General features: G+C 60.7%; 1 protein-coding gene across 1 annotated transcript; it reads left to right on the top strand.

The window, feature by feature from the left end:
* Window positions 1–643: 643 nt before the first annotated feature.
* Window positions 644–8,413, top strand: LOC102396819 (extracellular matrix protein 2). The gene is made up of 13 exons (XM_025275942.3): window positions 644–809; window positions 884–1,004; window positions 1,064–1,304; window positions 1,670–1,736; window positions 2,207–2,593; window positions 2,921–3,010; window positions 3,104–3,205; window positions 3,489–3,604; window positions 3,927–4,059; window positions 4,264–4,421; window positions 5,262–5,401; window positions 7,250–7,576; window positions 8,015–8,413. Exons 1-13 carry the CDS (start codon window positions 644–646, stop codon window positions 8,193–8,195), a joined length of 2,229 nt encoding a protein of 742 aa, XP_025131727.3. The 3' UTR covers window positions 8,196–8,413.
* The last annotated feature ends 4,476 nt before the right edge of the window (window positions 8,414–12,889 follow it).

Genomic DNA, 12,889 nt, shown 5'->3' with positions numbered 1-12,889 from the left:
GAGGTGGAGGCCTGGAGGAAAGGGAGCTGCCCAGAGGTGGGGAGCACTGGGGCCCCATCCCAGCTCTGCCCACGGGTTCTGTCTCCCCTGGAATTGGGAGGCTTCAGCATCGGCAACTGCGACAGAGTGGCTGGGGCCACCATGGTTTGGGTGGCCTGGGAACCTGCCCTGGCTCCCATGGACCTTGGAGGCCCTGAGGTGTGTTGTTGGCTCTCAAGGCCCGGACCCTCTCTTTTCCCAGTCACTGAGGTAGGACCTGGAAGCCCGAGGTGGGCAGCCCCGTCTGTGGTGGGCCTCACAGGTCCCCCTGTGTACAGAGACAGAAGCCCTATTCACGGGGGCCACTGGGTCAGGGCCAGTGGAGAATGAACACAGGCTTCTCAGAAAAGGAGAGAGAGTGCTCAGGTCCAAGAAAAAAAAAAATCAATCTCTCTTTCTCCTCAGATGAGAGCAGTGGACTTTGTGGGAAGCGGGGGGCCAGGCCTGGGGAGGCGTTTATTGGGGGGCAGCCTTCCTGGAGGAGGGCTGGGCCAGGTAGGGGAGGCTCGAAGCACTATAGCTCTGGGAGCCAGACTGTCGCCTACTGCCCCACTGGTGTTCCATCCTTCCCAGCCTTTCATCTCTTTTGCCAGCTCCGGCGGCCATGAAGAGGGTGCTGCTCCCCATCCTGGCTCTCTGGGTGGGGTGCTGCCCTGGAGGGGCCTTGGCCAAGCAAGTCCTTGGCCCGAGAGGGCCCGGGGTTCGGCCAACCCCCACAGGGCTGCCCACCCTGCAGCCGCCACCACCCAGCGCATCTGGGCCCCCAGACGGTGAGTAAGTGGCACTAGCAGGGAGGCTGGCAGGATGGCACTCTTCCCCACTACCGGGACCCCCCCACCTCCAGGGCTGGCGCAGAGGGAGAGCAAGCAGATTCACCCTGAGGCTGCCCACCTCATGACCCCCCATGAGTGTTCCATTCAGGGCCACAAGGGACCCATGAGCCTCAGGGAACCCATTCCTGGAAGGCAAGGGGGCATGGTGGACTCTGAGAGGCCCTTGTGCTGATTGCCCATGGTGGGGACAGGGGAGAGAAGACACCCCCTTGCCAAGAGAGGCTGCTGCAGCTGGATCTGGAAGAATGGACCCAGGTTTGCTGGTTGAAGAGTACAGTTGGCTGCCCTAATGCCTACCAAGGGGACCAGGAGAAGCGTGGGAGGCTGGAAGCGGAGGACCCGCCCAGGCCCAGGGGTGGGATGGGAGGGGCCCATGAGGGGACCCAGTTCCCTACCCACTGCAGACAGCAGGACTTGCAGGACAGGACCATGGTCAGTGCTGGTTGAGGAGGGGCTACCATGCCATGAGGGGCTTCCCCAGGTGGCTCAGCAGTAAAGAATTCACCTGCAATGCAGGAGACCTGGGTTCGATCCCTGGGTGGGGAAGATCCCCCTGGAGAAGGGCATGGCAACCCACTCCAGTATTCTTGCCTGGAGAATTCCATGGACAGAGGAGCCCGGCAGACTAGGGTGCAGGGGGTCACACAGAGTTGGACACGACTGAGTGACTCAGCATGTACCATGCAGTGGAGGGGAGGCCTGGGGTGGGAGACTATTATCCCCATTTTGCAATGGCTGACAGCCCCTCAGAGTGGCCTGTAGGCTCTCCTCACCCTCAACACCTCCTCTCCCAGTAGGCAGTGGAGCCTCCACCTCCAGGAGCAAACTGTGTCATGTGGCACCTACCCTTCATCTTCCCAGAGGGTATCCCTACCCTTCCTTGCCCAGGAAGAAGCCACAGGGAACTGGAGACACAGGAGCAGGCCCCACCTCTCTGAATAGGGCAACTGAAGGTATCCTGGGCCCACAGTCATGAGCCAAGGACTTGCTGGTGCCTTGTCCCTGAAGGATCCCTGGGAGTTCTGAGAAGCAGGCAGGGTGACGCAGCCTGCTTATCACATTGAAAAGCTCTCTCCTAATCGGGGCCCCCCACTCTGGCACCGTGAAAATGCAGGTTGGAGATCAGGGAATCTCTGACACTTGGTGGCTTTGGGTTGGTGACAGAAGGCCGAGAGCTCCTGAGGAAAGGAAAAAAAAGGCGAAAGTGAGGCCTGGGCAAATACAGGAGAGAGGCAGGCAGGCCAACGGCTGATCTCCCTCCTCGAGAAGGAGGTGCTGCCTCCCAGGCACACAGGGGTCCCAGCCACCCCACCCTACACTGGCTCCTTCTGCAGGTCAAGTGCGACCCATGCTCATGAACAGGAGCCCGGACAGGACTGACAATGGGCAGCTGGACAGGCCACTGCTGTGGCCCACCTCCAAGGAGGGGGCCCCCGGAGCCCCCACCCAGCCCACAGCCCCTCGCTGGAAGCTCCTCGCCAGACCCGGGCTGACCCAGAGGAAGTCGACACAGCCAGCAGCCTGGGAGCACAAACAGAGCCGCAACCATGGGGCAGGCACCATGCAGGTCCACCCCCATGCCACAGATACAGCCAGGCCTGGGGTGGCAAGAACCCCCCAAGCCCAAGAGGGTGCCGTGGCTGCCAAGAAGGGCCAGGGTAGGCAGGTTGGAGGCCAGGAAGCCAAGAAAAGGGGCCCAAAGACCCAGAGGTCCCCCAAAGGTGAGGACTGGCTTTGGACACATAGCCCAATCACATTGACACCCCCACCCACTGAGACCCCCACCCGCTGTCAGACTGCCCAAGCTGAGTGCCCCAATCTGCAAGGCAGGAGGGCAACCCTCCCAAGGCAGATCTTCTACCCCTAGCCTCAGGGCCCCAATTTGGGCCTTTGCCCTTGGTGCCGAGGGCAGGAGGCCCAGTGGCCTGTTTTTCTGGTACAGCTGGCTGAGTCACCAGCAGGTCTGGGGAGCCCCAGGAAAGTCCTTGCTCCTCAGCGGGCCCCTGTTGCTATGTGAGCAGGCTGAGGCCTCGTCTCTCATCCTCCAGGGGCCCCCCAGCAACCCAGGCCAGCAAGCTGGTGTGAGAAGAAGGATCATAGCCGAGGCGAAGTGGGCAGCAACACCTCCGAGACCACAGGTCGTGGGCGGAAAAGAGCTGGAAGCAGGCAAGGGCAGAGCCCTGGGCCTATAGGCCCAGGCACTGTGCAGTGGATCATGCCCTCCCTGCCAGCCTCCTGCCTCCTGGCCCAGGCGGCCATTGCCTGCGGTAACGTCAAGATGAAACATGTCCCTGCCCTGTCTGACCCTGGCCTGACCACGCTTTACTTGGCAGGTGGGTGGTCCCGCTTTCCCACACCTACTCCCACGGCAGGGGTAGAAGGACACACACCTGGGTGTCCGCCGCAGTTGGTCTTTGGTCCCCATGGCTGCTGCCCCACCACTCCTGGGGACGACTCACAACCCCTCTGACGTGAGAGGCTCTGACTGTGTCAATCAGAACCAGCTCCTTCAAGGAGTCTGTCACTGTGGCCTCTGGCCTGTGTGGAGGAGGCACGGAATGGCAGAGGGGAGGGAGACAGAGGGGCTGGGAAAATGGCTGTCTTGTGTGTGCGCAGAGAATGAAATTGCCAAGATCCCAGCCCACACATTCCTGGGACTACCCAACCTGGAGTGGCTCGACTTGAGCAAGAATAAGCTGGATGCCTTTGGCCTGCACCCCCATGCCTTCAAGGTACACAGCAGCCCCTCATCTTGGTCTCCTGGGGGGACGAGTGCCAGGGGCATCAGTGATATAGGGTGACATGGTCCATAGCTGGGAGCATGGAGGCCAACACAGATCCTGAGGTCCCCCAAGGGACCAGCACTCTTGGGAGAACCTAAGTAGAGTTTTAGAAATCGCCAGACAAGCCTGGTCCAAGAGAGAACCAGGAAGCCATGATGCAACCCAACCAGGGTGTCTGTGGGAAGGACGAGCCCAAGGCCACACCCGGAAGGCCCAGCCCCAGCCAGCGGCACCCCAGTCTCTAGCTTGGTCTTCTCCTCCAACCTCCTAGAATCTGACACGGCTGAAGCGGCTGAACTTGGATGGGAACTTGCTGTCCACGGTGCCAGCCTTGCCCGCCTCCCTGCAGGAGCTCAAACTCAATGACAACCTTCTTCAGGGCCTGGAGCACAGCAGCTTTCAAGGTGCGAATAGGCCCCAGGGGGAGGAGCCAAGAGGAGGCTCCACCCAAGGCAGCCTCCTGGGGGACAGACAGGAAGGACCAACCCAGAAAGTTGGCCCTGGCCTCCAGGGCCGGGGGGATGTCTCTGGAGCTAAGGTGGGCAGCTCCCAGCCAGCCTTCTGGGCTCGGCAGTCAGTTCACCTGCCCCCTCGGCCTGCTGCCACAGGTCTCAGCCAGCTGCTGACGCTGGAGGTAGAAGGGAACCGGCTACATGACGGAAACATCTCCCCCCTGGCCTTCCAGCCCCTGCGCAGCCTGCTGTACCTGAGGCTGGACCGGAACCAGCTTCGGACCATCCCACCCGGCCTGCCGGCCTCCCTGCAGGTAACTACGAGCCCCAAGGCCACAAGAGGCAAAGGGAAGTGAAGTCACTCAGTTGTGTCCGACTCTTTGCAACCCCAGGGACTATAGCCCACCAGGCTCCTCCATCCATGGAATTTTCTAAGTAAAGAGTACTGGAGTGGGTTGCCATTTCCTTCTCCAGGGGATCTTCCCAACCCAGGGATCAAACCTGGGTCTCCTACATTGCAGGAAGATGCTTTACTGTCTGAGCCACCAGGGAATCCCTGGAAGTGAGAGTCACTCAGTCGTGTCCAACTCTTTGCAACCCCATGGACTATACAGTCCATGGACTTTTCCAGGCCAGAATACTGGAGTGGGTAGCCTTTTTCTTCTCCAGGGGATCTTCCCAACCCAGGGATTGAACCCAGGTCTCCCACACTGCAAGTTGATTCTTTACCAACTGAGCCACAAGGATAAAGCTGTGGCCAAAACACTGGAGTGTCTGCCCACAACAGCTGGGCCAGCTGCCTGTGGGGGCAATTTTGATGCTAAACCCACAAGGCCTCAGCACCAAAGGGCCTTTCCTCCGCCTGATGAAACCTTCCTGGAGCCCAAAATTGAGCCTCAAGGACCATCGTGGACCCACCAGGTGTCCCTGAACAAGGCTCATGCCCCAGTGCTTGGCAATGCTCTCTGAGCCTGTGTCTTGTGGGACTCTGAAGAGTCATGGTACAGCTTGCAGGTGTCAACTGAGATCTTTGCAGAGCTGGCCACAGCCCTGAGAAGGGCAGAGACAATGGGACCTAGTGGAAGGGGGCAAGGAGCTGGGCTAGGCCACCACTGAGTGGTGGCTGGACTGTTTACCCTGAACCCTGGCCCTAGGAGCTGCACTTGGGCACAAACGTCATTGAGGAGGTGAGAGAGGGCACACTGAACCACAGCCGCAGCCTCAGCGTGCTGGTTCTCAGCAACAACCGGCTCCAGGAGGACCGACTGGCACCCCGTGCTTGGATCGATCTTCCGTGAGTACTGTGGTCCCCTTGGCACTGGCCAAGCTCTGCCCCATGGGCACAGAGATAGAGGATGCTCACAAAGGAAGCAGAGAGTTATGAGGGAAAGCAGAGAGACTTCACGGGGCCTGGTGGGTCACCTGGGTCACCTGGGTCCCTGACCAGGGTTCAGGGTGGCCTGGGCCCTCAGTCACCACCTACTTCTCCAAGATTTCCCTCTGGCCCTCCCACCTGACAGAACTCCCAAGGCCACAAAATCCCTCCTCTGCCCTTGCCCAGAAGGAGGGCAGTCTAGGTGCTGCAAGCTGTCCCCATGCTAGGTTTAGCTAGGAAGCAACGGGAGCAGGAAGGGGCATGGAAGAGATGGCAGCCCCAGGAAAAAGGCCTGTGACCTTCCTGGGGCAGCCATAACTAAGTACCACAAAGAGGGCAGCTTAAGACAACACAGCACTCTGTTCTCATAGTTCTGGAGGTCAGAGATCCAAAATCAAGGTGTGGCAGGGCCGTGTTCCCTCCAGGGTAGGATCTCTTCTGCCTCTTCCTGTTTCTGGGGTCTCCAGGTGCTGCTTGGCTTGTGGCCACATCACTGCAGTCTCTGAATTTTTCACCTGGCTTCCCCTCTGTGTCTGTGTCTCTCCTCTTCTGTCTTATAAGACAACCTCCCATTGCATTTCCTGCTCATCCTAAAGCAGGATGATGTCATCCCAAGATCCTTCACTCACTCACATCTACAAAGACCTTTTTGCCAAATCAGGTCACATACATGGGTTCTGGGCAGCCATATCTTTGGGGGGCACTAGTCACCCCACTATAGGAAGAAGGGTCCAGGATGAGTCCCCATGATCTCATTTGGATGGCTGAGTCAGGTCACCGGCAGGAGGGGATGGGGAGCAGATAGCGCCTTTACAGGCACTGCTTAAGGAGTCAGGATGTGACCCCAGGACTGGCCAAAGGGCTGGGGAGGGACAATCCTTGGGTTCTGAAGACAACTGAGGCAGGGCAGGGGTGGGGTGAGGGAGGGGTTGAGAGTCCGGACCGCCATTCCAGGGACCAGAGCCTCCCGCCCTGCGCCCTCGTGTTCCAGGAAAAAGTTACCAGGACGTTTGGGTTTAATTATTCCTTTTTCCTCTCCCCCTCTTGCCAAGGGGGCAAAGGAAAGCAGACAGCAGCCTAGGGAGGGGCCGCCCAGCCGTGCTCCACTCCCGCCACGGGGCCTGGGCAGGGGGCTGGCGGCCAGTCAAGCCTAGGCCGGTGCCAGGCAGTTTTTCTCCGGCTGGTAGCCAGAGAGGGGGCTACTGGCTCGGCAGGCTTGGGAGGCACCAGAGACCCACCTTCTTTGGACAGACGATGGCATCCACACCAAGGCCAAAGAGCTGACCCCACCCACAGGGGATGGGGGAGGGGGGATATCAGTGAGAGAAGCCACTTGCCTTGCCCTGATCTGTTCTAGAAGCATCACTACCCTGTGCTCCTGGTTTCCCTCCCCATCAGTCTTCAGCTTGCCTTCATCCTGGGTAGGGTCAAGAGGTCGAGAAAGTGCAGCGTGAGGACCACCAGGGAGATAGCTCTTGGCCCAGACCACCGGCCCTCTGCTCGGGCTTAGGAGGGAGGGAAAGGAAAGGGAGCAGGTCTTCCATCTCCGCCCCGAAGGCCAGCCTCACTAGCTCTGCAGTGAGCAAGGGAGGACCCTGTAGACCTTTTCCCAGCCTCCATGGACAGAGGGCACACAAGCCAGACAGGGCCTGACCCTCCCCAGCCGTTGGGAGACTTGGTGGTGGCTGCCATCTTGAAGCAAGTCCCCACCCTCCTCTGGGGTGTGGACCAGGGGCCCCCGACTATAGCTCCCCTACCGCACCCCAGGAAGCTGGAGGCCCTTGACCTGTCCTACAACCAGCTGGTGCACGTGCCCTCCTTCCTGCCCCGGGGCCTTCGCCACCTGACGCTGCACCACAACCGCATCGAGCGCATCCCCGGCTACGTGTTCGCGCATATGAAGCCCGGCCTGGAGACCCTGCACCTGGCCCACAACAGCCTGCGTGAGGACGGCATCCACGGCGTGTCCTTCCTGGGCCTGCAGGCCTCCCTGGCTGAGCTGCTCCTAGACCACAACCAGCTGCAGGCTGTCCCAAGGGGTCTCCTGGGCCTCCGGGCACTGCAGGTGCTGCGTCTGAGCCACAACAAGATCAGGTAGGGCCGCATCTTGCTGTTCCCTCACCCCACCCCACCCTGGCCTGTCCCCACCTCCAGTCCGGCGGGTAGGCAGCTCCGCTGAGACCCAGAGACCCCGCCTGGCAGGCTGGCCAGATGTTCTGGCCCGTGGACTTGTCACCCAGGGGCCCCAGAGGCCGGCGGCAGGACTGTGGGGTCATCCTTCCCTGCCTCCATGGGCCCATCTTGATCTCTGTGATTGGAGGCCGTGCCCAGTGGCTGGTAGAAGAATCTGGGCTGGGGGAGGGTGGGAGAAGTTGGGAGCCCTGAGTGGCCAGGTGGCCCTCCACCCTGGGCCTGGTGTCTGTGCCTTGGTGTCCCCACCATCCACTGTGGGGCCACGCTTTCTTTCCTCTCGCCTGATGCCTGACTCTCCTTTCTTGGGTCTGGGCTCTGCCTGCAACCCCTCCTCCACAGACACGTGCCCCTGAATTCCATCTGTGACACACGTGTGGCCCAGGACTCCAACCTCATCTCCACTCACCTGGAGAACAACCTTATTGACCGGCGCCGCATCCCACCCACTGCCTTCTCCTGCATCCGGGCCTACCATAGCGTGGTCCTTGAGCCCCAGCAGGGGGAGGGGGAATCTGCCTAGCCCCACCGCCAGCCTTCCCCGCCCCCTTCTCTTGGGGGACTGGAGGTGGCAGGGGCCTAGGCCCAGCTCCGATGGATTGATGCACCACTGGAAGAAAGTTCTAGAAGACCCTGCTGCTTCAGATGTGCCCATGTCCCATTGACTGCCAAGGCCCCTTCACTCAGTAGATGGCCCAGCCTGGTACGGTGCTGGTTTGGACTTGAACATAATAAATAAATCTCATTCAAGCCCACTCGCTTCCACTGGCCTCCCTGCCTCCCTCCCTCCCTCCTGGATCTCAGCTGCCTGTACACGTTGGCACTCCAGGGTGCATGGAGCCCTCAGAGCCCACATCCTGGACATGGTTTCATCAGCAGGAGGTTAAGAGGGCCTGATTCTAGAATCTTCTCCAAGAGTCTCCCCACCCCCACCCACCCTGGCCAGGGTCCTGAAGTCCCCTTGCAGCTTGGCCCAAAGCCATCTTGAGGCCCGGCTCACCGCCACTGTTCAGGGAAGCATCACTACCCTCTTGTCCAGGAAGCATCTCTGTCCCGGGAGAGGACACACACAAGAGGTGCTGACTGTCCGCCTAGTGGGGGAGACAGCAGCTAGCTATGAGCGCTCAGCCTCACCAGGCCCTTCAACTGTGCTGAGAGCCCATTGGAGGTCATTGGAACAGTTCACAGCCGCTGCCCCGGGGCGTGGGGAGCTCATGGCAATATGGCGGCCATTGAGAGAGCACATGACAGGCACTGAGGATGCAGCACAGCTGCTGGATGTGAAGGAAAAAGTGCCCACTGTCAAGACCTTGCCCTGCCAGCGCCTCGGCCTGAGGTCTGGGCCTGGGAGCTGGGAGTCCTGCGTCAGTCCTATTCTGTAGTCAGCCCCCGCATGCCTCAGCCCTGAGTTCTGAGCAGAGAAAAGGCCAGACTCTGGCAGGGGGCGGGGAGAGGCCTGGGAAGCTGGCGGAGTGTTTGCTTTGGACTCATCCTTGCATTCCTTTTCCTCTTGGGCCTGGGCCCACAGATATGGCACTTCCTGTTTGGACTGGGTCAGAGGTCAGCAGCCCTTGAGGCACTGGCCCTGTGGGGAGGCCCCCTGTTGCTTTCCCAGCTCTCACAAACCCTCCTCCCCAGTCTGGCTGCCTGCCCCCCCAGCCCTTCCAGCTCCAGTTCAGTCAGCCCCCAGTCCCCTCCCCAGACTCAGAGTTCTGGCCCCCTGGCAGGCACAGGAAATTCAGGCTGGGCAACCCCCACCCCCAACTGCTCTTACCTCCCTACTGAGCAGACCCTCTGGGCTAATTCCACTTCACACAGAGAGCGCTTGGCCCTTGGGGCTTCTGTCAAGTGGACTGAACCCAGCAGGGGCTGGGCAATCCTTCCATGACCCTCCTCAGCCCCGAGTGGGTATCCACCATTGAGCTCCCCAGAAGCTGACTCAGAGGTGAGGAGAGGCATGAGGAAGTCTCCTCGGAGGCTCTTGAGGGGAGGGGAGGATAAGAGTAGGCCCAGGGAGAAGCTGGCATGTGACCAACAATGCAAGACAAGCCAAGGCCTACAGGTGCCCTGGACCCCAGCTGGTCAGGAGCTGGAACAGGGCACAGGACTTTTATACCCCCTGTCATCATTAGGTAGGCCTTCCCAGCAAAGGAGCGGGTGACTGGGGCAAAGACCCTCTGTTCAGCTCAGGCAACTCCCCAAGAGGGCCGGGATGTCAGGGCCTTCAGTCCTCTCCGGGTGGTGCCCGTGCCGGCACAACCCCAAGGAGGGTGACACCCCCAGACAGACCTCAAGCCAGGGGAGCAAGCACAGTGCGGCCAAGACCTGGTGGCAGGACCAAGCCCACCCTGTACCCTCTGCTCATTGGTGCCTGCAGGTGGTGGTGCCCAGTGGTGGGCGTGGCCCAGTGAGTAACCCAGAAACACTGGGCATCAGAGGGTTCCTCATGGTCATCACTGTGATGGTGGTGATGACAGGTTAGGGGTGACTATATTCAGGTGGTGAAAAGCAAGGCATTCATCAGTCCCTGGACCAAGGCGGCAGAGGTCTTCCGACAGCAGGGGTACGACTGAGGATGAGACCAGTGGGGACAGCAGGAACCAGGAGCGAGTCACAGAGGCTAATGGCCACTGGGAGCAGAGAAGGGGGACAGGGAGCCAGGGGGAACTCCTTCCAGGAACCTCGAGGGCCCCACCCCATGCACAATCCCACAGTTCTGCCCACCAACATTCTTCTGGCCACCTCTTCCTCTTCCCCAGGACTCCAACCCGAGGGCCTGCCACCCAGTCCTTCGAGGGGCTTCCCCCAGCTGGTTCCAAGCCTTCCTCCTGCCTCATGGTCTTTAAGAAAGACAGGCTGAGGAAGGGGCATTAGAGAGTGAGGAGGACAAAGGATGTGACAGGCATGCTGCTCCCCCCAGGCCTGTGCCTCCCTTGACCCCGACCTGTGAGCAGTGGCACCATGGCGGGCACGCAGGGCCAGTCCAGCAAGGCTGGCTGCCTGGCCCCCAACCCTGCACCTGCTCTCGACTACAGCACCCACCAGAGCCTGCTGGGCCCAGGGCAGCAGGCAGATCCAGGGCCCACTCCTGGGGGCTGGCGTCCTCCAAGGGAGGACCCCGCCCTGTTTCATGGCCTTTTGGGGTCTCCATGGCTTTGCAAGTGGCCACAGATGCAGCCCTGTGGCACAGTCCCCTGTCCAGCTGCCTCCTCTAGCCACACCCAGAGCGTGCCTCTCTAAAGATAGCTAGACGTGGGCCAGGCCCCCACGGAGCCCCCTTCGAGCCCTGAAATTACAGCCCTGGCAGCCTGGGACACAGAGCCGCTGTGTGATTATGTCCTCAAGGGAAGGTCAAAAAAAGCTCTGGCATAGAGAGTGCCAACTTTCACCGACCACGCCTCAGCCATCAGAGCTGGGAACCTTCCAGAAAGTGGAGATTCGGCCCACTCTAAGGAGTGGGACTGGTCCCCGGCATCCAGAGGGTTCCCTGGGCACATTACACCTGCTGGCCCTGGGGGCTCCAGAATGCCAAGGAACCAATGAGGTGGGAGGGACTGTTCCTGGTTACTGTGGGCCTGGCCCCTGCCCTGGCCCTGCCCAGCCCATGAGGGTGCAGAGATTTGGGCAGTGTGGACGAGGGCAGTGGATAAAACCAGTAGACTGAGAGTGACGGCAGGCAAGGCTGTGAACTTGGGGGTGTTGACTTGGGTGCAGGGGCTGCAGTGCCTAGGAGCCTCGAGGGCCCTCTCCAAGATCTTGGCTGAGTTCTAGGCAGGGTGGCGTGTTCAGGAAGTAACCCTAATGTATGTGTGTGACAGGTCCCTGCCTGGCAATGGGGCTTCTGTGGGTGATGCCTCCTACTGGGCTGGCTGTGCAAGAACCTTTGGGAGCACTCCAAGGAGGGGCTGGAAAGCAGCCCCGGGACACCGCTGGGAGCCTCCTCCTCCTCCCATAAGTCCTCCCTGTGCTCCCTCCTCCCGGAAGTCCTCCCTGTGCCCCATCCAGTGAGCTCCAGGCAGGTGAGGGGGACCAGTGGAAGTTGAGGCTGACTAACTCAGTGCCCAGGGAAGTGACAGAGATGCAGAAGAGAGACCTGAAAAAGGGCTGGGGAGCCCAGAAAAACAAAGAAGGGGAGTGATTAGCAGAGGCAGAGGGGAGCACCAGCCAGACACAGCAGGGCAAGGAGGCCAGGAAGGCCCTGAAAGGGGGATGGCTGAGGGTCCCTGAAGGTCAGGGCCAGGATAATCTCTCCAGACCCTAGAAGCACACAGGATGGGGGCAAGCATCTGGGTGGGCTGGCGCTCAGGCTGGGGCAGGCGCTCTCTGAGCCTCTGGGAACCCGACCCACTGGGCCACCTCCTAGGCTACCAGACTATGCCCTTGAGGGATGCGTAGCAAAGGCAGCTTGAACGGGCTGTGTTCTTGACTCCTGGCACAAGGGCCTTCTAACAAGTGGAGGCTGCTAGGGTATCCTGGCTGAGGGGCAGGGGACTGCTGGCAGGATCACCCAGTCCTCTTTAGTCCCTTGGGACTAGTGTCCAGACTGGGGCTTTGGGGGCCTGTGCAGTGATGTCCCAGAGGTACAGAGCATGCTGGGAAAGGGTGTTAGTCACCCCTGGGCTCCTGATGGCAGAGGCTGGCCTCTGCCTTCCGGCCCACCCGCCCCCACCTCCAGTCCCTCAGCCAGCCCTCTCTGCGCTGGTTCTTGTGGAGCTAAGACAGCTGTGCATCAGCCTCCTCTGAGGGCCCGGGGGCCTCAGGAAATGCCTGCTCTTCCTTCCTGCCTTGACCCCATGCCTGCCCTCCCCTGCCTCCTGCTGCCTCCTCCCAGCCCCAGGAGGCCAGAGGCCAGGAGGCCGTGGCTCCGCTGGCCAGCAGGACGTGCTGTGCTCAGCGGCTGCTTCAACTGGGGTCCCAGTTGTTCCTCGGCTGCAGAGAAGAGGGAGGGGGCGGGGGAGGCCCAGGACTGAGGTGCAGCCTGGCTGGTCTGGGAGTGGCCCCCAAATTAGAGGGCCAGGCCCAGTGACTCAGTGGGCCTTGGGCCGGGCGTGCAGTTATGGCTTATTGCAGACTGCAAACCACAGACAGAAAAGCCTTCCAGGCGCAAGAACCGTATTTACGGACACATTGCCCCAGACGCACCTCCAGCTGCAGGGAAGAGCTCCAAGGTGCAGGGTGTAGCCTCACTGCTGCCCCAAGTGCCCTCCAGGAGCCTGC

The sequence above is a fragment of the Bubalus bubalis genome, chromosome X, assembly GCF_019923935.1.
Source record: "Bubalus bubalis isolate 160015118507 breed Murrah chromosome X, NDDB_SH_1, whole genome shotgun sequence".
In the NCBI taxonomy this organism is placed as follows: domain Eukaryota; kingdom Metazoa; phylum Chordata; class Mammalia; order Artiodactyla; family Bovidae; genus Bubalus; species Bubalus bubalis.
Note: the sequence above shows the minus strand (reverse complement) of the source record. Positions and strands in the feature narration are given on the sequence as shown.